Source organism: Polypterus senegalus, chromosome 11, assembly GCF_016835505.1.
Source record: "Polypterus senegalus isolate Bchr_013 chromosome 11, ASM1683550v1, whole genome shotgun sequence".
Lineage (NCBI taxonomy): Eukaryota > Metazoa > Chordata > Cladistia > Polypteriformes > Polypteridae > Polypterus > Polypterus senegalus.
This window is the reverse complement of record NC_053164.1, coordinates 57,492,738-57,519,910: the sequence shown is the minus strand read 5'-3', so window position 1 is coordinate 57,519,910 and position 27,173 is coordinate 57,492,738. Positions and strand designations below refer to the sequence as shown.

At 37.1% G+C, this 27,173-nt stretch overlaps 2 protein-coding genes across 4 annotated transcripts in view; one reads left to right on the top strand and one right to left on the bottom strand.

Annotated features, from left to right (window-relative positions):
- Positions 1–10,388, bottom strand: part of ddx39b (DEAD (Asp-Glu-Ala-Asp) box polypeptide 39B) — a 55,088-nt gene extending 44,700 nt beyond the window's left edge. The window contains exons 1-3 of the mRNA XM_039768701.1: positions 9,883–10,388; positions 2,923–3,141; positions 1,955–2,082 (exon numbers count right to left, since the gene is read on the bottom strand). Of these exons, the coding sequence (XP_039624635.1) occupies positions 1,955–2,082; positions 2,923–3,133 (339 nt within the window). The 5' untranslated portion in view covers positions 3,134–3,141; positions 9,883–10,388. The remainder of the gene's footprint in view (positions 1–1,954; positions 2,083–2,922; positions 3,142–9,882) is intronic.
- Positions 9,517–24,876, top strand: polr1h (RNA polymerase I subunit H). 3 transcript variants are annotated; one of them, XM_039768705.1, is made up of 6 exons: positions 9,519–9,711; positions 10,400–10,527; positions 14,348–14,485; positions 19,820–19,923; positions 20,160–20,269; positions 20,573–24,876. In XM_039768705.1, exons 3-6 carry the CDS (start codon positions 14,359–14,361, stop codon positions 20,595–20,597), a joined length of 366 nt encoding a protein of 121 aa, XP_039624639.1. In that variant the 5' UTR covers positions 9,519–9,711; positions 10,400–10,527; positions 14,348–14,358; the 3' UTR covers positions 20,598–24,876. The 3 variants fall into 3 exon arrangements, with proteins under 3 accessions (XP_039624640.1, XP_039624639.1, XP_039624638.1); XM_039768704.1 differs by lacking the exon at positions 9,519–9,711 and adding an exon at positions 9,959–10,047; XM_039768706.1 differs by lacking the exon at positions 10,400–10,527 and having other exon boundaries at positions 9,517–9,711.
- The last annotated feature ends 2,297 nt before the right edge of the window (positions 24,877–27,173 follow it).

Here is a 27,173-nt window from a genome sequence, read left to right as displayed (position 1 = left end):
CTATTTCTCTATAAAAATGTCAGTTCTATTACATTCAGTTATTAGCATTTTTTACTGGTTAGTTGGTGGTTATTTTAGATAATTTTCTTTTTATAGTATTATATTTAAAAACTAATACACAAAATACTATACAAATAATGTTTTTTATTTCTACCTTAGAGAACCCCAAAATGAATGTCCTATTTTCATCGGTCCCAAAGTATAAAAAGGTTGGAAACTACTAAAGGGCACCCCATTTCAATCCAGTTATTACAATTACCAGTTCATTTTCGGTTCTTATTTTTTATTTTATTGATTTAATTGTAATTGCACAACATTCCATACAGATAGATCAATTTTTATAAAAATAGGATTGAAAACAAATCAACAACCCTGAGAGAGAGAGCATGGCCAACAGAGTAAAGCTTAAAAGCTAGTAAAAATACGTAATTCGATGAATTAATAAGTGGATAAAGATAAATTGAGAAGAAAAAAAAGAGATGGAGAGAGAATCTGCTTCCTCAGTACTTTAAGAAATTAATCTAATGTTATTGATTAGATCCTGCCATGTTTTGAAAAAGTTCTGCACAGATCCTCTAAGTGAGAATTTGATTATTTCCAATTTCAATACCTAGAGCTTTGACTTTAATTTCCAATTTTCCCAGGAGTTATTGCCATGCATCCTATTGTTACGTTGGTAATAAGGATTAAAAGGATAGATCAGAGATAGCTTGCTCTCTCTCTCTCTCCCCCCAGTCTGCCCCCCCATGTGAGGCTGGACCCCACTTCAAAGTCCCAGTCCTCCGACATACCTAGAGACAGAGCACTACCAAAACAAAACAAGCCCACCAGCAGCAGCATATGAGGATTAAAATTGAGAGGTCTATTGCTGATAGTCAAAATATTATAAGCATAAAATATAATCTTTAACAGTCTTGAAATAGTAAGATAGTAAACTCAGGGAATGGTCTTAAAAAGTGACACTGGATAAAGCATAGTGAACCCTAATGCAATAAAAACAATAAACCAAGGGTATGATATTAAACAGTCTCCCTTAGAATAATAAAAAGTTACTCATTTAATTTGGTGGTTCTTTTTTTTTTTTTTAAAGTGTGGAATAAGTTGTTTTTTGTATACCGAGATATATTCTCAATGCCTGGAGTAGCACACTTGGCACATTTAACACAGGGGGCAACATGGTGAACTGCCACAGGGCATCTTTAAAGCAGCAGTTGATAGATTTGTAATTCTTGCACAAAATTTGTGAAGTCACTTGAATGATTGTTCTTGCCATGGTTAATTTGTTAGCAAAATACAGCTTAAACATAAAAAGGTCTCAATATTTTCTTTTTAAGTTTCTTTTTCTTTTATGGAAAATCTACTAAAGTAGTTAAAGCACCTGCTCCTACAATACCTAAGTAGAGTCAGAAAACTAGCTTTCTTGCATTAATGTTTATATGCATTGCTTACGATAATCTGCATATTTTGTTTATGCCTATGCTATTATAAAGTAAATCATATAAAGATATTATTGTGCAATTACATCCAAACATTTAAATATAAGAACAATATAACTGTGTACTTCCGTTTTGAGTAAAACTGGACAGGAAAAAATATTGATGCATATTGTATATCAACATATATTGGTCCAAAAATATTGTGATATGAATTTTGAGCCATATTGCTTAGCCCTAAGAGGAACATTGAGCTTTGTTGGGATGAATGTTCTCAAAGAGTTTGTTACAATCAATATTCTAATGTTCTAATCAGAGGTTTAACCTTAATTTTTTTAATTCAACTCTTCTACAGAACCAATCTGGCAAGGACTTTCATTTCAGCATTCTTCTTTGTACTTTGGTTTTCAGTAAACATGAAGAATAGATTACCCAAATAGTTTTATTTGGTTAACACATTTCTTGCCAACATAGGCATTTCAAATAACAATTACATGCATCAGAAATCAAAACAGACTCACCTGCCCAGTCACTGGTTCAAGTTGCTGCAAAGTGGCTAGGACAAATACAGCAGTTTTGCCCATTCCTGACTTTGCTTGGCATAAAACATCCATGCCTAGAATGGCCTGAGGAATGCATTCATGCTGTACTGTGGAGGTAAAGAAGAAGAGAAATATAAGGAATACAAAGGGGTATCCTGAAAAGTTACACAGCATCATTTTTTACCATTTAAAAATGTTTACATTATTCCATCAAACTACTCTAAATTTTGATAAACAGTATTTATCTAAAAGTAGAATTGAACTTCCTACAGAGTATCCATCCATCCATTTTCCAACCCGCTGAATCCAAACACAGGGTCACGGGGGGTCTGCTGGAGCCAATCCCAGCCATCACAGGGCGCAAGACAGGAACCAATCCCGGACAGGGCGCCAACCTACCGCAGGGCACACACTAGGGACAATTAAGAATTGCCAATCCACCTAACCTGCATGTCTTTGGACTGTGGGAGGAAACTGGAGCACCCGGAGGAAACCAACACAGAAACATTGGGAGAACATTCAAACTCCATGCAGGGAGGACCCGGGTCTCTTTACTACGAGGCAGCAGCGCTACCACTGCGCCACAGTGCCGCCTGCTGCAGAGCATGCTACACACAAAAATACCTTGGAGGGAAAAACACCTTCAAAAGAAGGTGTTGACATAGTAATTATGTTGGCATATTTGGCAGTGCAGGTTTTAAATTCGTCCCACAAAGGGTGAAGAACTAACATGAACGAAACCTATCAGTAAAGAGGAAGGAAAAAGAACCACTAGGTAATTTTCAAAATGGGTTTGGAATGATCTTAAACATGAATCTTTATGCTTCCCTTATGTTTTAGAGCTGGATCACTCAATTTTAATTGTAAGGAATAAATGAAAATACCCTTGTACTTAATAAAATATATTACACTATAATTCATATACCTGTAATGTGCATTGCATTTACCTTCTGATGGATGCTCAAAACCACAGTCTACAATAGCTCGAAGCAGTTCAGGTTTGAGAAGGAAATCCCTGAAACCTGAACTGTGAATGGACACATATGAACCCTTTACATCCTTTTTAGCTGGTAGGTCAGTGACATCACCAGTGGCTGCATTCTCTACTTCATCATCTTCATAATCCAGGAGCTCATTGTCCACATCATTCTCAGCCATTGTTTCAACTTCAGTTTTGAGAACGAGGTTTGGGGGGTTGGGGAGGGTTGTGGGGAATGGGGAGATAAAAAAAGAAGCATTTTACATACCGCAATTATCCTATCATCATTTGATAAAAAAAAAAAACACATGCAAACAAGTTACATCTTAGGCAAATTCACACAGTTATGAAGATTAAATTCAAAGGTTCTCTTTGTTGGGCTTAGATCAAATACTGCCAGTTTAACACTAAGCCAGCCATGGTCTACTGTACATTAATGACACCCATCCATTTCATACTCTCTCTGCTCGGTTTTTAATAAAAACAGCAGCCTTAGCAGTGTTCTTTTGTGTGAATTGCTCAATGTTTATGTAACAGTTATGAGAAAAACTGCATTGTTAGCCATTTTATTTTCATTTGGAGTTTACATTTTTGGCTTAATTGAATTAAGCTTTACAATTGCAATAAGTGCATATTCAACATAAATGCATTGTCTAGTGATCTTTGCATCTGTTACGATTACTAGAGCAAGTCAAATATGTAACCAAATTACTTTGTGAGCAGCGGTAACGACAGAGTGTGGGCGTTCCATTACCTTCTGACCCAACATAGTATATGGTGGTACAATGCTAGAAAGGAAAAAAGTTGGTGAAGAATGAACAGTGGGCTTTTCTTTTTGAAAACAGATGGTCTGATGGAGCGTGGTACATGGCCATTAATGTCTTTCAGAAGGAAAAAAAAAAAATAGAACATGAGTGTACAGCTATGCTGAATTACTGGGGTATGTACTGAATCACATGCACACACCTGCATGTACTGTATGGTGCTATCCAGGTTTGAACTGCTGTCTCACTCTCCTCCAGATAACTGTCATTTATAATCACACACATAGAATCAATAGATATAATAGTTTTTAGGTTAGTTTATGTTTTATACTGGTGCTCCAATTACTTGGGTTAGCTAAAAAACACACACACACACACACACACACACACACACACACACACACACACACACAGCTCAAAAAATTAAAGTAACACTTAATCATCATAGTCTAACAGTAAGTCAATTAAGCTTTAGGGATATCTATCCAGGTGGGAAGCATAAGCAATTGTGAATCAACTTCACCTGCTTTGATGCAAATGAAAGTGACCAACAGGTGCACAGGGGAGGAAACAGCAAGACAACCCCCCAAAAGGCAATGGTTTTGCAGGTGGTGGCCACAGACAACTGCTCTCTCCCTATCTTTCCTGACCAATTCTTCTCTAGTTTTGTGTTTTACTCGTGCCCTTGTCACTATTGGTAGCATGAGGAAGTACCTGCAGCCAATTTAAATTGCACAGGTTATCCAAGTCCTCCAGGATGGCACATCTATATGTGCCATCGCAAGAAATCAAACTGTCAAAAACAGACTCTATAACGGTGTCAGGACAGCCCAACATCCTCTAATGGGAACTGTGCTTACAGCCCATTCACTGTGCAATTTGATTGGCATTTGCCAAAGAATACCACAATTGCCAGCTCTACCATTGGTACCCCATTCTATTCACAGATGAGAGCAGGCTCACACTGATCACATGTAACAGATGTGAAAGGAGGCAGCCTGCAACATCATCCACCATGATCAGTTTGGTGGTGGGTAAGTGATTTTCTGGGGAGGCATAACCTTGGAGGGTTGCGTACTAGGCAATAGTAACCTGACTGCTGTTAGATATTGAGATGAAATTCTCAAAAGGCATTGTCAGACTTTACGCTGTTGCAGTGGGCCCTGGGTTCCTCCTGATGTAGGAAAATGCCAGCCTCATGCAGCCAGAGTGTGTTGGCAGATCCTGGATAACAAAGGAATTGATGCCACTGACTTCCCTGAATGTTCCCCAGAACTGAATCCAACCGAGAACCTCTGGGACATTATGTATCAGTGCATCGGACGCACAAAGTACCGGCAGTCTGTTCAGGAGCTCACTGTTGACCTGATCCAAGTCTTGGAGGAGATCTCCCAAGACATCACCCGCCTTCCCATCAGAAGCATTTCTAGACGTTGTTGGGGGTGCATACAGAGACATTGGGGCCATACACACTACTGAGTCACATTATGAATTGCCTTAATGAAATTTATGCAAGTTGGATCAGCCTTTGATTTCAATATTTGACTTTGACTTTCAGTATGATGTTGAATCCAGCCCTCAAGGGGTTGGTGATTTTGGTTTCCATTGACCGCTGTTGCATCACTTTGTTCTCAGTGAATTACACAGCATTACTTACTAAAGATTTTTCCACTTGAATATTTCGTTCATCCAGATCCAATGTGTGACTCAAGTATTCCATTAATTTTTTTGAGCAGTCTGTATAAATTCACCTAAAATTGCAAGATGTTTGCACACTTGGAATTCAAAGTACAAAACCATAATGTTAGGCAAAATGACAAAAAATTATATTCATAGATTATAAATGATTAAATATTTTAACACAAAAATCACTTTCAACAAAAAACACCACATACAAAGTAAGGCTTTTCGTGTATTGCAAGCTGAAAATACAACTGCAAAATTTTAAGTAATTTTTACTATCAATGAGAAAAAGTGCAAAATAAGAAAATGTCTGTTTTTAAATTTGCAGCCCTTATTCTTCTTCCCTGTTGCCTCTACAATACTTTCACATCACATACAAGGACCTTTACTTTAATTTTCTGAAATTTCTGTTTTTTTTCTTTTGCAGCCCTCGCTGCACTTATCTATAATTGCGAAACAACTTTACCAAGAACTTTTCATTTCTTTTGTTAAGCAGTTTATTTAGTGAAGCACATCTATCAGCTTCTTGACTGTACTATAACTACTGGTCTCTAGAGTGAGCTGCCTGACGAGGAGTCTTTTTATGCAACTGCGCTCCGATAGCCATCCAACCACCTGTTACAAACAACCTGCTTGTTCTTCTCCCCATTGTAGCCTAGCTACTATTGCAGGGTAAGAAGGCATGATGGACAGGTCCGGCCGCCCTGAGACAAGGCACGTTCTGCTCTAAACAAAATCACCCTGTCTAATAACGGGATATATAACAGGGAGCCTTGTGTGGTACATGCTAAACCAGGCTAAAGAAAACTCAGAAGCTGCTGGTTGGCGGCAGGATTTAACTTTGTCCTGTATTATCTCACACCAGTTCCATTCTGCTGTTTTCATTTTAAGTGATGAAATAAGTGAGCTGTCACTTCTAACTGCTATTGTATTTTTGCAGCCTTTGCATTTTACTTTAGTTTGTTCAACATCCGATCCTTCATATCGGAGTCAATTCCAGGCAATTGATTTGGACATTACAGATGTGCTGCTTGCAATACTCTTTGCATTAATATTGTAATGAGCCGTCCCATATACAAGGAACAAAACTTCACTGATTGATTAGAAAAAACAAAACAAAAAAAACACATACAACAAACTGCAATTAATAACTATTTACAACCCTCTCATTGTTAAGGCCAAGGGAGACACTGTCACTTTGGTGCAAATTGTGTCTTTTTTTTTTATTATTAAAATACAACTCACACTTTCAACCTCCTGTTTCAAAGTCACAGCGGTCCACAGGAGCTTTACATGACACTGTGAAGCAGGCTTTGTTTAGCTTCGACCTGAAAAACAAATTTACCATCCCACATACAGCTTAGCTTGGGGCTAGGGGTATAACATTCCAATAATCTGTACCAATGCATCAGCAAAATAGCAAACAATTCAGTATCATCAATGTGACACAAACATGGATGTGTCGGTGGTTATTTTCACAGCTGTTCCAATATTATTTCGTATTATTTCTCTCTGTACACACCTGTACTGTAAGTGATGTCATGCAATGCAAGCTTGAGGCAGTCTGCCTTGCTTACCATGCTAGTGCTAACATTAAAGTGCCTAATAATGTAACAGTAGTCTACCAGTCTTCTGAGCAGTAGAAGGTAAGAAAAGGTTTTTAGCCTCCCACTGCCAAGAAATCATGAGTTTGGAAACATTTTGGTTTCAAAAATACAGTACAGTATAATGAACAGAAAGTCAAGACCTTTGTTGCTTGCAAAGAATGTAAGAGTGAGTTAAGATACTCAGGAAATACCACAAACCTGTTAGCTCACTTTAAATGTTGAGCTGGTGGCTCTATCACAAAAGAGACTCCCATACAAGCATTTTTTCCCTCAAAAATTTACCCACAATTTCAAAAAAGCAATGAATGTTACATCTGTCATTTCATTTGCAAGAATAGGAGGCCCTACAGTGTGGTGAACAATAAAGACTTTCATGAACTATTGCACACTGGAGATGAAATACAATGTACCCTCTCAACAATATTTCATGGAAACCTGCGTACTGAAGCTGTAAAGATGACATTAAACGCAAACAAATGGATGCATGGCAAGTCCAGCAACATCAGATGGCTGGACATCATGCACAACCTAAGCCTATGTAAACATAACCTTCCATTTCATCAACACTGACTGGAAAATGAAGAATTACGTTCTTCAAATTTATATGTTGAACAACACACACACAAGCATGCAAGGAGAGGAATGTGCAAAACAAAAAACCTGCTTGTGATCGATTATGCTAGCATGTTCAGAGCCAGACAAATCTATCCCTCCATATTAAATGCTTCATGCATACAATTAACCTGGCAACACAGAAATGCCTGAAATGTACTGTTGCAGGACACCTCTTGGGAAGAGTGAGATGGGTTGTGACTTTTTTCAACACAGCAAGGTAACTGTCGCAGTCTTAGAAAAGAAGCAGAAGTTAGAGTTCCAGAACACAATCTAAAACAGGACGTTATAACTCTCTGGAATAGTTCATTCAATAGGCTGAAGCAATTTTTAGAACAGCAGGCTGCAGTGTGTGATTCACTCCTGGACAGAAATTTTGGTGCAGGTGATGTGCACAAAATGACATCACTGCTGCTGAAGAAGTGGTTATGCTACTCAGACCACTAAAAGTTGCCATCACCATCCATGTGTAAAGAATAGCAGCCCACTCTATTGTCAGTGCACCACTTCAAACTAAATATCTGAATAATTTCCACGTTACAAAGGAAAAATGCACTGATTATAAAAATGAAACAAGCTATGGCAAAGGAGCTTGAACAGGAAATTGGTGAATGTGCGGTGAGTCCCACACAGAGTGTCTGACTTAAACTTCAAATTTAAAAGCTGCCTTTTCTGGGTAGAGAGGAGAGATATGTAACTTTCCAGTGTCTCAAACACAGCTGATAAGACATTCTGTCTCTCCATTGGCCACAGTCATGTTGTGACCAAACTCCTAATTTTGATCCAAACATGTCCTATGCTGAAACCAACGAATAAGGTGTGAATATTGCTTGTTTTTGTTGAAAGTGCACATACTTAAGTTAGTTTGTACAGCATAATTAAATCTTGTTTTCTCTGTAACTTCAGAATGTGTTCCTGCTTCAAAGAAGTCAAAGACACTAGATTTTTTTGGTGACATCTTCTGCACAGTGGACCCTAGCCAGATAATGAAAACCTCCTGAGAACTAGCCCATGTTGAAACTGTGAAGGACAGAAACAATGCATCTTTGAAACCTAGGTGATAAGGTGTTAGGAATTATGGGAAAATAATCAGACTGAGTTTCCTATCCTGGTAGACCTTAGTAAGACATACTTGTGTACTGCTGGTACTAGCATACCTTATTAGCGTGTTTTTAACACTGCAGGTGATACTATCTGTTCACAGCACAGTGTCCTGTCTCCTAAACATGTTGATCAGTTGTTTTTCTAAATGTAAAACCACCACTGACAGACTTGTTTTAATACAGAGATTACACGGCTTGTGACTAGCCTACTGTATTTGACATTTTCAAAGTAACAAGTCAAGTAAAATGACACTTTTACTGGCTAACTAAAGGTTACAATATGCAAGCTGTCGAGGCAACTCAGGCCCCTTCTTCAGGCAAGATACATCTTCACCGTACTGCCATGCGTCTTGCAGGATATATATAACAGATTTATATTTATGGATTAACAGTCACTGGGCGAAAAGGCCACTTGTCTCAAACAATCATTTCACGTTGATTGGAAACTTTACAATAGTAAACACATACAAATGTAAAAAAATTCTACCGAAACAATATATTACAGTGGAGAAGATAAAATTATATTGGGTAAAAGTATCATTAAACGCAAATCGTGTGTAGAAATAATAAAATTACTTCCTTTCTAGTAATAAAACAATACATTCTATTCATATCGTGGCTTTCCAATACTCAAAGTGAATGAAAATTTTGCCAATTTTCCCACTTTCTAATCCTACTATTTATCCCTAAAATAACAATGCTCACGTAAATCTGTCAATGAGCTGCACCAAAGGCTGTCCCCGAAACGAACGTCTGACGTCATTTGCGTAGCGCACAAAGCCTTTTTTTTTTTTAAGTAAACGGAATTTCAGATTTTATACTGTGAAACGTATTTTTTCTCCTTACTGTAAAGATAGCTGATAACAGACACAACGGAGGATCGACAAGATTAAACCAGATGACCGTTTCATAATTTACTTACGAGTTTATTCACAATCGCACGGCCTACTTCAAGCACGCCCTCCCTTCTCCTCGCCTGCCACTGACGGTACAGTAACTCACTTGCAGGCCTTGCTAATATTTTGTAGATGTAAATATGCCAAAATGAAATGTAATTGGCGACGCGTCACTTTTAAAACTGTGTAATACACACAAACCACGTATGCAGGTCAAGCGTGCATATTTGCACCAAATGAAAAAGAAATGCACCCAGCCTTACCTATAAATGCAACACAAGCACCGCCGTCGATCTGTCGAGTGGAGCTTTTTCTTTACGAGAGACCGCCAGCCGGAAGGGTCCACGCACTAAGCTGACCGCCGCATTGCCTGATTCAAAACATGGCATTACAAACGTCTGCGTGTTTATCGGAATTGAACAGTAATTGTACGGATATTCATTTTCCCTTTACAGTTATTTGAAGTAGTTTTGCTATATCTTGAATTTCGCCTGTCGAAATAAATTGCAAGCCAGGTCTTTGCTTTGTATTTACAGACTTAACGCTCAATTAGGCTTCTCCTAATGGCTCTTCAGATACATCTTTTGCTGAAATGGCATGAAGTCCCTCATGTAAAAATGAAAATGAATAGTTGCCTTAAATGTTCAACATTTTGTCAAGTTGTGCTTTACTCCATAGAGTGAAACAATCAAATGTATATAATTGTTTATGTCCTTTCGATGAGTATAATTGTACACTGCATACGACGAAAAAACGTTTTTCCAATTTCTAACTTTACAGGCGACAGCGATCCTCTCCGACCCTATAGATGGCGCTGATGGAGTTTTACCCTCAAATTGCTTTGGGACAGACTAGATAGTGGTGGTGTCAGCTGGCCGTATACTACAGGCGGACACGTTTATTAACAGGTGAGCACGCGTTTATAGTACTGAAGATGTTGCCACACACTTTTGCATTTAGACACTAATAACAACACGTAATTATTTGCTTTGGTCGTGCGTTTTAGAAATGCTGTAAATATCGTTCAAAAGGCCTATAGAAGGATTTTGACTGTATAGCATCGTGTGTTTGAGACGTTCTTGTGGTCTTTTCGATTGGCAAAATCGCAGAAAAAAATTGATTGGTCAGAATCATTAATGTTTTGTGAATGAAGATAAATTAATATAGAGTTCTGTAAGTTGTGACGGTATTATGTAGTTTTTGCTAGCAGGAGGAAGTTGATACTTTCCTGTACGTATTCATACTGGAAGTCTGAACGCTATAATGGATGATTGGTGCAAATATTTTAACCCGCTGTTTGCTTAAAAAAAAAAAAAAAAAATTCAAGACAGGTTATCTATGAGAAAAGTGCGGGTTTCAAATGCACACTAGAAGCGAACCTTAACTGGCGTCCCAGAGCCTATCTAGGTACAACTTAGGAAAAGGCAGGAAACCGCTGTGAACATGACGCCAGTCTTTCACACACGGTTGATTTTAATCCGCACATCTTTAGGGTTGTGGATAGGACACTGAAGTACAGCGAGCAAAACTAATAGAACTTGCAAACTTCATATGGGCAACGACTGGGCATAGGAAAAATGCCCAGAATGGTGGCTCCTCGTTCAGTAGTTTTAGTGTGCCAAACATGTAGGGTGGATACTGTGTAAATCGTAACACTGTTGAATTCATGTAGTTATGATAAAGGAGAGAATAGAACTTGCTAACTAAAATGTTAAGTTCTCAGCGAGGTTAATTTTCCTCAATTGCTGCAGTGTATGTAGTACTGTGCATCTTGTGTTGGGACTGAGAATGATTATGATACCAATATATATTTATTCATTATGATCACAATGTTTGAATTGAAGGAATAATTTAGAAAAAATCTAAGTTTTAATTTTTAAAAGTTTGTTTCAGGCAAAAAGTGCACCCCATGCTTATTAAAATGCTAGCTGGTAGGAATAAAAGTGAGGTGGTGAGACAAATGCAGTTTTCAAATTTACATTTACTTATTTGGCCGACACCTTTACTCATAGTAACATACAACATTTTGAGATACAATTCTTTACATTTCCTTTACTTTTCCAGTTTTGGAGCACAGGCATGTGATTTGACTTGCTCATGGTCACACAGTGTCAGGATTGGAACTCGCAACCTCACAGAGTTTGAAGTCTACAGACTTAACCACTATGCCATGCTAAATACAATTTGTAGGTGTAAGAACCATCAATCCATTTATTAATGATTCAGTATAACCTCTTAGTATTTTATAATCTTATTATATTTTCATGAAATATGCATTATTCCTGCTTTGTCAAACACTTTTCAGTTTCTTTTGTTTTGGATAGTATGTAGTTCCCTACACAATTTAATACATTTTCAAACAATCCCACTGCTTTGAGGATTATCCTTCCACATTTCTTGTTTAATATGCAGTTTTATCAGCAGGTATTCTGTGTATCTGTGCTAACAGGCTGTTCTGAAGCGCTGCCAGATGAAATACCTAGAAAGCACGCAAAAAAAAAAAAAAAAGCGCAGTACCTTTATGTAAAACCAAAGTTTAACATTCTGGCTACTCACACCAGCTGTATATCTGGCACCAGCACAGGCAAGTGGCAGGTGTGTGTTCACAGTACACATTGAATGCCTTTTAATATCTGAACATTTCTGTTAGTTAAATGATTCTATTAGTAGCAGCAGTATACCCCTTCTGCTATTTTAGTTGTTCATCCAAATAATGCTTCATGCTAGAATACTGGAAAAGCCACAAAATAGTTTTAGGAATGTGACAATTCATTCTGCACAATACAGCCTTCCCCGTCAGATCTTGAAAGCAAATTTTTTGGAGTAAAGGGCTACTACAAGCTAACTGTTAGGATAACACTGGATTTGACAGAAGCTAGCATCCCTTTGCCAATATTTTTAATCAGCACGCCAGCTTGACTAGTTTTCTGTTGACTAGGTATACTGTACTTTACAAAGTGACCATTTAAAGAATAATGAAGTCATAACAGATGTATTCATTCATCACCAATACTTCCTAAACCAGATTAGTTTTGAGAATGCCAGGACCTGTTCTGGAAGTATCCAACATAAGGCATAGAACAAGCTTGATATGGTCAAATAAAATTATCACACAGTTTAGGATCGCCAGTTAACCTAACATGCCAACTGTGCTGGAATTTGATATCAGGATTCGACAGCTGTGTCATCTGCCATTATGAATGATGATAAAAGTGAAACGATGGTTGCATTCCCCTAAACACCAGTGCTCCTGCATAAAGAAGTAAATGCTAACTCATCACACTGAGTATGTTACTCAAATTACTATTTCAGCTTCGGAGTAAGTTTGGGGCGGACATTTTAAAACATATCTTTTAACATATGAAGTAAGTGGCTTAGTCCCCCTTTTTACTTCCATAACTTAATAATGCCTGAATCACAGGGCATATGTTGTGATCACTGGATATGGATTGTGTTTAAACTGTCAAAATATCTCAATCTGCTGTTAGAGTAGTAGCCTTTTCTGTAGGGCCTTAGACTGCGGAATGCTGTACTTGCCAAAGCTGTAAAAGTAACAAGCATCCTACCTGAAGCCAATGATGTACTATTTAGTAAGATGTTCATTCATTAGAGCTGCTGCTGAGGATGCTTATATTTATTTTTAAATGATTAAAGCAATCTTATTTATTGACTGTTAAGTTTTATGTAATCTTTCCATTTATGGTGTCCCAGAGTGATACTTAGTGTTACTGACATTTTGATTAACCTATCGTTCGTGATTTTACATGGGGTCTTGAAATGTGTGTCATTGTCAATAATGGAGTTGCTGTCCGATCTCTCGTATCGTCCGATTTCTCATATTGGGCCTGGGTGACGAGTAAAATAGCACATTTTGAACCATTAATCTTTTTACTTTTTCTGTGATTAGCTTGTTTTTAGAATGTACCCAATGTGTGTCATATTTCTGTGTATGTTATGCAAAATGTTACAAGTAATTTTTTTTAAACTAATTACAGAATGTATAGGATACTGGGGATATACTTATAATTAGAAAAGCATATTTTAAGCCACACACAGGGAACAATCAGTTACTATAGCTAATCGACTGTTGCTTGTATTGTTTATATATAGTAGATTTTATTTTCAGAAACATCGCACATTTTATTATTGTCAGTATGTGGAAACTTTTACCAGGCATCTGGGTAACTTGATCTTGCCTTAATTTTAGATGTCAGGAAGTGCTTTGCAGCTGGAAATAACAAAATTAACATTTGTTTTCTCAAACAGAACAAGTAACGTTAACACCAATGTTAAATGATTTATAAAATCACAATGTGTGTGTTTTGTTTTTTTTTTTTCTTTTTCATATTCTTTGTGGGGCAAATAGTGTGACAATGGTGTTCACACCCCCAAATGAGGTACTTTGTTTTTTTTTTGTTTGTTTTTTTCAACAAGGTTTGGTATCAATACTGCTTTTATAAATACCATATGTCTAACATAAGAGAAATAAGTTTAGAAAAATTTTACTTTTAGAATAGTTATTGAAAGCTAGTACAAATAAGCTTTTGGGAACAAATCTGTTTATATATTTTATATAATTTGTTAATAAATAAAGGTAGGTACAATTAACATTCAAACAAGTTGCTTGTATTTCTAGTAAAATACATCATTGACTTTCACCTTGGGTTTCCTAAAATTGAAATTCTATATTAATTTTATTTACTAATTTTATTTTTTTTCCTTTTGCAGCATTATATGAGATGAATACTGGCTCTGCTTTTCAGGGAGTGGCAGACTTCTGTCCAGAATGTGGCACAGTTCTTCCTTTACCCGGCTTTGAGAATGTTGTTAAATGTCCAAGATGTCAGTTCTCCATTGACGTGCGAGGTAATACTGGAGGCATGATATACAATTTTTAATCCAAGGGCATGTCAAAAGTTAGGAATCATAATTGCTGGATCTGATTTGCTTGAGGATTTTAGATTATGCAACTAGGAATTGTAAAATATGACAGATTACGGACTGACTTATCCTGTGACTTTTCCACATACCGTGTTTCCCCGAAAATAAGACTGGGTCATATTAATTTTTCCTCCAAAAGATGCACTAGGGCATATTCTCAATGGATAGCTTACATTTATTCATGTATAACAACATACCTTATCAGAATACAGTCATGTCATCTTCTGGAATAACTGGTCATAACTCTCCACATTCAAACCCTGAATTCCAGTCTGAATTTCTTGCTACTCCAGCCCCTTTGCAGATCGATTGTGCCTGCTTCGATGTTTGATGAATGGTTCGATGTGGTGAAGCAAAATGCAGACATAAAAATGTATTCATATTGCTTTTATATTCATGCGTTGCATATTCCCCAAAGTAATGACACCGCACATTTTAAAAGTCTCACATACCATCTTCTGTGCCTTTTTTTTTTTTTTTGCATCTTTACCTTTACCATCAGAATGTATGGTGGTGTATTTGAGCCACAGAGGGTAAAAAAAAAAAAAATAAGGACGTAATGAAAATGTCTGTTTTGTGATTAAAGTGGAAATTTCGGCTTTAAACTCTAAATGTCCACTTTAACCTTGTAGTTTGCTTTATTATTAAAGTAGTTCGTCGTAAACGTCATCTTAAAACTGACCCAGTTGTTAATTGCAACGCGCTTCTGGGGTTTCCACCTGACCTGACAGGAGCAGCAATAGATCGCCACACAGAACACATTAAATTTATGATATTCCAGCTCTCTGCACATTTAGCATTCTTAGATTTATACTTTGACTTTTATGATCAAATGCATTACAATAGGTATGTTACATTTACAGATAAATCATTAACTTTGTTTAAATAATAAATACTGTTAATAGGTAAATGTTAACATTATACAAAGTTATTGTCTTTTTACCTTTTGTCTGCATTTTTATCACTCTTTAATGTTTTTTACCAGTGTGCTGCTGCTTCTGGAGTATGTGAATTTCCCATTTCCCCTTGGGATTAATAAAGTATCTATCCATCTAGTTACACACATGGGGAGGCATGGTGGCAGAGCGGTAGCACTGCTGTGTCGCAGGGAGTCGCGTCCCTTGTGATCCCTGCCTGGAGCTTGCATGTTTTCTTGGTGGGTTTCCACAGTGGGCTTAGTTTTCCATCTAAAGATATGAAGGTTTGGGGATTTGGTGAAGCTACAATGTTAGTGTATGTGCGTGCTTGTGTTCACCTTGTGATGAGCCGATGCCCCGTCCAGGGATTTTGTTTGTCTTGCGCCAATGCTGCTGGAATAGGCGCATCCTCGAATTTATGTATGTAATTATTAAACATCCTTTTCAGAGATATTGTGGCATGGTGTCCTCGGAATTTAATGGATTTTTCGAGCACACGCGTGAAGTATGAACCTCGCCTTAGGCGCCTTACTTTTCAGCTGACGATCTTGACTAGGGCTTATATTACAGAGCAGCCTGAAAATCATGCTAGGTCTTATTTTTGGGGAGACGCTGTAGTTTCTAATTTCCAGTGTACTGCAAAGTTACCTCTGACAGCTAATTTACATGCTGCCCGACAGTGCTGGTGGCTGTATTTATCTATGGCAAGTCCAGTTGCACATTGCTATGAGAGGGTTTTTGGGAATGGCCTATTATATGGCTGGCTTCACGGGTATCTGTCACATCTGTTTAGGACTCGCTAAGATTTTGTAAATAAAGGCAACAATTGAAAATGAAAGGAGAAGTTGTGGAGTGTGATGGGAGGTTATGTTTTAGTGCTTTCATTAATTGACCAGATTAAGATGCTCTTTTGCAAGAAAGAAAAAGTATAGAACTTATCTTATTGACTCCAAAACTTAAACTAGGATGGTAAGCTTGTGTTTGGCAATACACAAAAAATAATGTAGTTATTTTAAGTAAACTTTTTTATTTTGTCTTTCTCATTTGAATTGTAATTTTATTAGTAAATGCTGAATTAGATTTTTTAGGCAGTTATTTGAGAAATCACTAAATGAAAAAATATCATGAAGTTGGGAAATAGTTGAAACATTGGGGGTAATATGATTAATTCAAATATTTTTAAAAATTTAGTACAGTGTTTTAAGTAATTTGCATATTAATAGCATAGTATTTTAAATATTAAAGTTTAAAAAAACTGTTTCTAATTTGACACAACTCATCTATAGCATTATGCAGTTTAACGCATATTAGTGTGTTTCATTCTTAGATTATACTGTATTAACTTAAATCACCAATGTCTCCCAAAATGTTTTTTCTTCTCTTTTTATACAAGTTGCTTTTTTGTAAATGTAATGGAAACCTATATTTTGAAAATTTATGCTTTTTTTATTTCCTACTTGAGAAGCTAGCAATATCAAATGAGTTTGTAGATTTGAAAAAAGACACAATCACTGTGTAATATGCTATGGAGTTGTCTTCTCAAATAAAAGGTCTTTGGACTTGTATAGCTTTTCATTTGTGCAGTTGTGATCTAGCCTTACATTTTTATGTGTAATGTCTCTGTGTATTTCTTTTGGTGGTAAATTTGCAAAGTATAGGTAAGATTCTCATGCTTTTATTTTATTTATATATATATATATATATATATATATATATATATATATGAGCTCAGGTGCATCCTGTTTCCCCTGATCATCCTTGAGATGTTTCTGCAGCTGGTACCTGGTCCTTTTTTTAGTACCACCTCAGCCGAGGTTCCAAGCGCGCCGAACCGTTACCAAAACGTGGCGTGTAAACTCTGCTGGTCACTGATTGGCCGGAGAAAATCGTCATTACTGCGTCACTGGCTATTCTTTTCTTTAAAGGTACACACACGCGGAAGTTTGTGTCGCGTCTCTCCATCGCTGGACGCAGTTTGTTGCATAAGTGGATGAATGTTTCTTCAGACATTCGAAAGTTCTCCAGCCACTGAGTGTTTGTAAAACCGGGAACAATCACATCCCACCACTCTGAGGCACGGTTAAATGTCCAAACAGATGGTCTGTTGCGGTGACTTTTTTGCAAAATGTGGAAGATCTGTAATATACAGAATCAGCATTTTAATGTTACACTGGCAGTTAAGTTCATTTTATGCTTTGCAACAGTGATAAAAGTTAGCTAGTGACGTGCTTTTTTTAGATGCTTACCCTTGCGCGTCGTCGAGCTAAAGTGTTGTCGTTGTCTGCGTGTTGTTGTAAAAGTTCCACGGTGTCACGGCAGTAGAGGTGGCGCAACTATAACGACACGTGAATAATCCCGCCCACTATAAAGCGGTACTAAACTGCAGTCGAAACGCAAACCGAGCCGAACCAAGGTGAGCTGTTCTGAACTGTGCTGTGCCGTACTATGCAGTGGAAAAGCGCCTTATATAAGGTTCCACAGTTGACAGTTCATGTCAGAGCACAAACCAAGCATGAAGTCAAAGGAATTGTCTGCAGACCTCCGAGACAGGATTGTGTTGAGGCACAAATCTGGGGAAGGTTACAGAAAAATTTCCGCTGCTTTGAAGGTCCCAATGAGCACAGTGGCCTCCATCATCCGTAAGTGGATGAAGTTAGAAACCACCAGGACTCTTCCTAGAGCTGGCCAGCCATCTAAACTGAGCAATCAGGGGAGAAAGGCCTTAGTCAGGGAGGTGACCAAGAACCCGATGGTCGCTCTGTCAGAGATCCTCTGTGGAGAGAGGAGAACCTTCCAGAAGGACAACCATCTCTGCAGCAATCCACTAATCAGACCTGTATGGTAGAGTGGCCAGATGGAAGCCACTCCTTAGTAAAAGGCACATGGCAGCCCGCCTGGAGTTTGCCAAAAGGCACCTGAAGGACTCTCAGACCATGAGAAACAAAATTCTCTGGTCTGGTGAGACAAAGATTGAACTCTTTGGTGTGAATGCCAGGCGTCACGTTTGGAGGAAACCAGGCACCCTACAGTGAAGCATGGTGGTGGCAGCATCATGCTGTGGGGATGTTTTTCAGCAGCAGGAACAGGGAGACTAGTCAAGATAAAGGGAAAGATGACTGCAGCAATGTACAGAGACATCCTGGATGAAAACCTGCTCCAGAGCGCTGCTGACCTTAGACTGGGGCGACAGTTCATCTTTCAGCAGGATAACGACCCTAAGCACACAGCCAAGATATGAAAGGAGTGGGTTCAGGACAACTCTGTGAATGTCCTCGAGTGGCCCAGACTTGAATCTGATTGAACATCTCTGGAGAGATCTTAAAATGGCTGTGCACCACTGCTTCCTATCCAACCTGATGGAGCTTGAGAGGTGCTCCAAAGAGGAATGGGCGAAACAAGCCAAGGATAGATGTGCCAAGCTTGTGGCATCATATTCAAAAAGACTTGAGGCTGTAATTGCTGCCAAAGGTGCATCGACAAAGTATTGAGCAAAGGCTGTGAACACTTATGTACATGCGCTCTCTGTTTTTTAATAAATTTGAAAAAACCTCAAGTAAACTTTTTTTCATGTTGTCATTATGGGGTGTTGTTTGTAGAATTCTGAGGAAAAAAATGAATTTAATCCATTTTGGAATAAGGCTGTAACAAAAAATGTGGAAAAAGTAATGTGCTGTGAATACTTTCCGGATGCACTAATATATATTTTACTGAATGCACGCTAAGGAGATGCTGATGGATCAGCTGCTGCCTTGCTGCGTGATGATCATTTAAAAGCTTGTACAGAAGCTGTCATTTTGTTTCACTTCCTTGTCTCGCAGGACGTTAAAGTGTCTCAGAGAAATTGTAAGTAGGGTGTGACGTGCAAGTTGTCTCATGGGACTTCAAAGTGTCTCTCCGAGATGATCACGTCTCGACCCAAGATTTTTTTTATTTATTTATTATATAATATATAAAAAATCATCTCGGAGAGACACTTTATCTATTTTTATTTATATTTATATATATATATATATATATATATATATATATATAATAAATAATATATAAAAGGTGGCGATAGCAGTTCACTATTCAGAAATGGTTTGTTGCTGCCCTGATAGTCTGTTCTAAAACTTAATGTAGTATGTATTAATCATTTGTTTTGTCTTCATTTTCGTTCTGGTATTGTGTACTGGGCCTCTGTTTTATTGTCAAACATTTCTTTACAAAATAATTTAAAACAAGCATTATGTGAAGAGAAACTCATATTTTAATCTATTTTGAGGAGCTAGTTTGAGTATTTGTGTAGCAATAAAACTGCATCTAACATAATTGTTGTATTCATTTGCTTCTTATTTTCCAGAGTTTGAGTCATTCACTGTCAAGTCTTCATTCACATTTAACAGCCTAGAAGCTTCATCTGTATCTGCAGAAATAGTTGGTGGGGAAGAACTGAAGGGCCCTGTTGTAAGTGATGGTGATACACAGCTTTTGTATTAATGGGAAATAACCACCTCTATTAAAACGAGAATACCCATTATGTTAAAACACATTTAGCTGTTTTCATCCTAAACTAAAGCAGACCAGTGTGTCCATTGGGAAGAGGGTTTTATGTAGAGGGAAAGAAAGTAAAAGTGTTAAGTGGATTACTTTACTTCATACAGACAATGGAAATTGATACTTTCCTATTTGTCATCTTATAGACTGACAGAAAGTGTGCAAGATGTGGAAATGAGGGAATGGTATACCATACCCGACAAATGAGGTCTGCTGATGAAGGTCAAACAGTTTTCTTCACCTGTACTCGCTGCAGGTAGGTCTGCTGCAAAAATAAGGCCAATAGTAGTATGGAAACTATGAATATGCAATTATTTACCAATTGTGCTCCTTGACAAACACGAATAAAAAAAAAGTGTAAATATAACCATATTTTTTAAAATTGCATAATAGAAGTCACTCTGGGATTCCTTTGATTCTTTCTAAAACCAGTGGCTTTTTTTTGCATTTCACCAATGAATGAGACAGTTTTTCGTTCTAATTGTATCTTTTTGCATTGATTCTTCTCTACCCCTACTCGTATTAGTAAGTAACAATTATCTTGGCTTTTCATTTTTAGATATCAGGAAAAAGAAGATTCATGATGCTTCACTCTTACCAAACTGTCTTCGTCCTTCACACACTTGTGTCAATATAAGCATTCTTATGAAACCGCTTCTTAGGATTATAAAAGTTTAAAAGTTAAATTGTGTAATTTACCCATACTTCCTGAATATAAAAATATATGACTTGTTTGTTTTTTTTTATATTTAAATCAGAATATTCTTATTTCAAATTTAAAACATGTACAGAATGTATAGCATTCTTTCTCAACAAAGTAGTCAAAGTTGATGTAGCTTTTTTTTTTTTTTAATTTCCCTAAATAAAATCCAAGAAATACTGGTTGGGTTCATAGAGATTTATCATTTTGCAACATTTTGAAATAAGTGTCAGGAAATAATTCAGGACAGGAGTAAACATGTTTCTTAAATACATGCATATCAACTGAATTATCTTGTGGAAAATTATCCTTTTCCTATTGCATGCACTTGCCTTCAGAATATAAAGCTGCAGTAAATTTAAATTTCAGCTCATCAGCTCATGTCAGTAGTGAATGAAAGAACTGGAAATAACACTAAATGGGGTGGAGAAATGGGATGAGGTAGTTTAGGTATGGAAAGAGAAAAATAAAGTGACTGGGTGAACAAATAGTATTGTTAAATAAGTGGAGGAAGTTAGGCAATATGGAAGACAATATGGATGCAGGTGATGTTAGTTATCCAGAGAAATGTACCTTTTCTAATAAAGACAGCCAAGACCACAGAAAGTGGTGGGAAATTAGTACTTGAAGTGGTTTCAGGATATAGTAACATGATTTTTCTTTTAAATTAAAACATTGTACTATCATGTGAAATATGAAAATAGTTCTGGTACTACTTATAGACATAGGGTTTTTATAGACTTTTTATGTCTGCCTGAAGAATTACTGGCAATGAACAAAATCATTGAAGTATTAATGTCAGGTTATTTTTAACATTAGATCGTTCCTTTGGGAAGTATAGTCAATAAATGTACTACCAAGGGTTTATTGAAAGGTTAGAGTGCTTCAGTGAGGAGCCAGAACAGTGCTGTGGTTTATACAGGTGAAAAGAACAGGCTTGTATACAACAACCATTTTCTTGCCCACTTATCAATTTCAGTGTTGTGTGGAACTGCTGCCCTTCCTTGCAGTATTTACAAGGTAGGAAATAACTCTGAAAGGGGTACCACTCCATCAGGCGGCATACTCATACGTATTCCCACAGATTTTAAAACATCCAATAATAGTGTGATGAAGTTCCAATTTGGTAACTTGAAAAGCCATTTAACATCAATAATAGAGTGTAGGAAAAGATATCTTCAGAATACTCTCCTTAGAAACAGATTTTCAAAGAAAAAAATCTGAAACTGTCAAAAAAGAAAAATGGTTAAAATAAACAAATGTTTGGTATCTCCCATAAGTCCAATGTCTCCGTCTATTGCCCATTTTAACATTTTTTCTTCAATGATGCGGATGACACTTGTATTTGGTATGTAGTATGTAAGGAAGCAGAAAACTTAACCTTAAAAACTCTGGTATACTTTATCGGCCCTGGTTAGATTCAGTTTTCATGCTTCTCTCAAAACAATAGTGGACATCTTTACCAGAAATATTCAGTTTCTTATCACATGACACAGCTTTCATTTCACAAAACACCAATAGAGATATTTTACAAGAAGCATATTTTGTTTTGGCCATTTCTAACCCAGTATTGAACTTTAGGAATGTAAGTGCCATGCAACCCAGAAAAGACTAATGACTCGTGTTATTGAACAGAATAGCCAACGTCAGCTGTGTTAACACAATTACAAATGTTTTTTCTAATCATTTAAACATGATTGATTAGAGAATTAAAATGGTTTGCCATTAGGACACTGGAATAATAAAACAAATCAATTATTTCAATCAGTAATAGCCATTTGCAATATTAATGTCTTGGCTACATTTTTAATTTAGTTTAATGGTTCCTTAATAAAACAAAATATTCTATTAAAACATGACATTTCTGGGTGATAACAGACTTTTGAAAACTAGTGTGCATGTTTATTATGCATGAGTGCTCATCCCTTTGGGCTTAAAATGTGTGGCTACAATGACACTATGGTGATTTTAATGGTTTTAGAAGGCAACTCTCGCTTTCATTTATTTGTAAATTATTTATTCCTCTTAGCTCGTATTGGTATGGGGTTTCCATATTGTTTCTGATTTTCTGCAACTACTCCCAATTTCCAGTTATGTCTGAAAAAGCCCTGCAGCAGAGTGGTGTCTCATACTGCATTGATTTTTGCTGTTGCAACAGGCTTGTCCAACCTCCCTTCACCCTGTATGTAAAAGAGCATGTTGTCAAACAGTTTTCATTTTTGTGGGCATGAAAAAAGATGTGCATTTCATATCAGAGTCAATAATGTGATATTGATTTGTCTTCCATTATCTAGTTCCTTCATTATGCTCTAAACGCATTTCTCATTTTCAAAGTTTCTAACGAAAAAAATGTATAGGCGACACAGTCATTGTTCTCACCCATTTTAGCAAGCCATTAAAATCTCATCATAAATTAACAATTCAGAGTGTGTAGTAATTTGTCATCGTTGCGCTATTCTAAAAGTGACAGAGTGCTGATAATAACTCGCAAAACAATTTTGCCACAGTACCCTATTCAAGCCAAGGACTATCTAGCCGTGGTAGGGACACAATGTTTCCACAATACAGCTGGTGGATAATACAAGACTATGGGGGCCGTGTTGAGTTATGCATGAAAAGGCCAATAAGGAAGACTCAAAAAAATATAACTGTCAAAAAAGCAAATGGGTGTCCAGGTACATACCATCTTCTAAAAGAGAACTTTTTATGGTAAAGAACTATACATAATTATGCCTGTGATGTTGTAGTGTACGTGACCCACCTGTTTGTAAAAGGGAACTGGAAAGCAGTGATGAAATCATTTAATATAAACTCCCTGACGGTACTCTGTTAAAATCAAAAAGTGCTTAGTGTGACATAGAAATGGGTGGACAACACTACACCAATATTTTAACTATCTCACCAAGGAAGAACAGCAGCCATGCGTGTACACCTACATGAGATGCATATTTGATCACAGCCCTTAACCTTTTTGTACCTCATATGTGAAAAAAATCAAGTGTGTACTGACATTGTAAAGAGCTTTGAGCATGGGTTAAGATGATTGATACAGGTGTTACTATAAATTATTGGTTATACACTTGCTAAGCATATTCATAAACCAGAAAAATGCAAAAGCATCTCACATCTGCCCGATGACACCAGACATAAATACTTTTAAAATTATTTTTTTCCTTTACTCCTTTTCTAATACACACAATGAGGTAACAGCAGACACAATGATTTATGGTAGAACTGGCCAAAACCATCCTGCATTTCTCAGTTCACATAAATAGCAAAAACTAAGCCATTCTTATCCTGTAGTTGCCATAGTAAGACATTTTTTACTTGCATGTCTAACCAACAAATGACACAACACAACCCTCTCTCGCTTAGAATCCATAGGGCAAACACAGGTTAACTCTGATTCAATTGATTGGAGATTGTTAAACATAAAGACCAACAAAAATGCTTTAATTTAGCAAAAATGGCAGACAATATCCCTGTATGTGGCAAAGGAAGAGTGGATGTTCAGAATAAGAGAACAACAAAGAGAAAGATCAAGAAGGCAAAACCTGCCTGCTCAAATTTGGGTTAACTCAAGTGGATCATATCATATGCCCTGGTATCATGTGCAAAATACAGTATTCATTCATTACATTTATATAGCACTTTTCTCAGTACTCAAAGCGCTATCCACACAGGGAGGAACCGGGAAGCGAACCCACAATCTTCCACAGTCTCCTTACTGCAAAGCAGCAGCACTACCACTGCACCACCTGTGAGGATGGGAATAAGGATTCATCAGTGTTGGTTGAATACTGAAGTCTATCAGATAAAATGTGATTTAGAATTCCCTCGATTCTCTTACAGAAGTATTTGTAATCATGTAGGATGGGATTGGACTATCTTGTTATAAAACCACTGTGATTTCCAACAAACATTGTTAGTGTGTCAACTGTAAGAATCCTAATGTATCCTTTATAACTCATGTTGGAAAACTACCGTGTACTACATTAAACATGGCAAAAATTGTGCGGATATGCAGATTTTCTTTAGAATCTAGCAAGTATTCATTAATGTTATGCTGTACTATGTCTGCTGGGATCCGGTCAGCATCACTGTGTTTATTTGTTTAATCCATATGATGAAGTGTAATAAAATGAGTTTTTCATTATTTTTAACTACTCTGAGTGAGGCTGTTGGTTACATAAATTTGGGTTTGACCTGAACATGTGTGCATGGATCAAACTACTATATACCAGTCCAGAAGCTTTAGTTTGTATTAACAACATTATTTTAGACTACTTCAAACTAGAACATGGTACTAGACAAAGATGCCCCCTGTCACTACTGCTATTTGCAATCACCATTGAATCCTTGGCTGTCCACTTTCGAAATGCATCTGAGATAAAATAGACTGAAAGAGAAGGACTTAAACATAAAATTTCACTATATGAAGATAATATAGTACTATACATGTATATCAGACTCACAACATTTTGTGCCTGCTGTCCTAACAACACTAGCAGAATTTCAAAAGATATCTGGAATCAAAATCAACATGAATAAAAGTATGCTTTTTCCAGTGGACTCTCTAGCACACAACATTAGATTGGACACGTTCCCTTTTATCATCACATATCAGCTTAAATACCTAAGGGGAAACATTACAAGAAAATATTGAGTTCTTTTTCAACAAAAAACTTTGCCGTCTGCTTGGAAGAACTTAAACAAGACATGGTCTACCCTCCATCTCATTTTAGCAGGGAGAATTAACACTGTCAAGACGAGTATCCTACAATATATACGCTTCTATTTCTATTTCATAGCATCCACCATATACATTAGCAAATCATTTTTTAAGAAATTGGATTCAATCATAACCATTTATTTGGAATTGAAAACATCCAGGGCAACCCTACAATGACCTAAAGTAGAAGATGGCACGGCTCTACCTAACTTACAATATTATTACTGGGCGGGACACATACAAGTTATAAATACCTGAATATTGACAGAAATAGATAAACACCCACCATCTTGGTCTGCAATAGAAATAAAATCCTGCAGTACTTCTTTATAATCCTTGCTTTGTACCCCAGTAAATACAAGTTATTGTTGATATACTAATAACCCAATTGGCTTTCATTCACTCAGAATATGTAACCAATGCATGTAACATTTTAAGATAGAGAATCTTGTATCTGCGACACCTCTTCTTGATAAAATTTTTCCACCTTCTCTAACTGACACAGTTTTTAATGTTTGGAAAATGTATGGGATTAAATCGTTTAGAGGTTTGTATATAGATAATGTCTTTGCATCCTATGAACAATTACACTCCAAATTTAGCTTCCCACCAATGCAATTTTTGCACTACTTCCAAATCAGAAACTTTGCTAAATGAAATCTGCCCAAATCTTCTCACCTCACACCTATTTCTATTTCAGATAAAATATTGATCAGTCTTGAAGACTCAGCATTTCCATAATATATAAAAACATGTTAAAGTCCCTTCCTTTCAAAGATCCCAGAGTACAGTGGGAAAAGAATCTCTTAACTCAACATTTCAGAAAAGGAATGGAAGACAGCCAAGAACAGAAATCACTCTAGCTCCATATACGCAAAGCATACAGTTATTCAACTAAAAATCATTAAATCGAGCACATCTATCTGGTTTAAAATTGTCCAAAATGTTTTCAGGGCAAGATCCAACTTGCAAATGTTGCAATCGAGCTCCAGCCTCACTGGGCCACATGTTTTGGGTGTGTACCAAATTAACATCATTCTGGAGAGCCGTGGTGTCATAATCCCTCCTAATCCATTAACAGCTGTGTTTGGTGTACTACCAGATGGGTTTAAAGTAGAGAAGGACAAACAAACTGTAACTGCCTTTACTTCACTACTAGCACATAGAATGATCTTGCTCAACTAGAAGAATCCTAGTCCACCTCCTTTAAGACAGTGGGTAACTGATCTTATATACCATTTGAAAAATTTGAAAAAAATCAAATTCTCACTTAGAGGATCTGTTCAAAACTTTTTTAGAACCTGACAGGATCTAATCTATATAATAAAAGGCAAAGCCCACACTAACTGAGTAACTCACTCACTCATCACTAATTCTCCAACTTCCCGTGTAGGTAGAAGGCTGGAATTTGGCAGGCTCATTCCTTACAGCTTACTTACAAAAGTTAGGCAGGTTTCATTTCGAAATTCTACGCGTAACAGTCATAACTGGAACCTACTTATGTACATATATACGGCAATACTGAGCCTGCAGCTCGGTCGCCTTGTGAGGTGTAGTTGCGTCCCTCATCGTCATGCCTCCCACAGTCCCGAGTCCAGCTCAGGGCGGCGAAAGAGCAGTACAGGAGAAAGCTGGAGCAGAAGTTGCAGAACAACAGCATGAAGGAAGTGTGGGATGGGATGAAGATTATCACTGGCTGCAGCTTGAAGCGGGGTGCCACCATCGAGA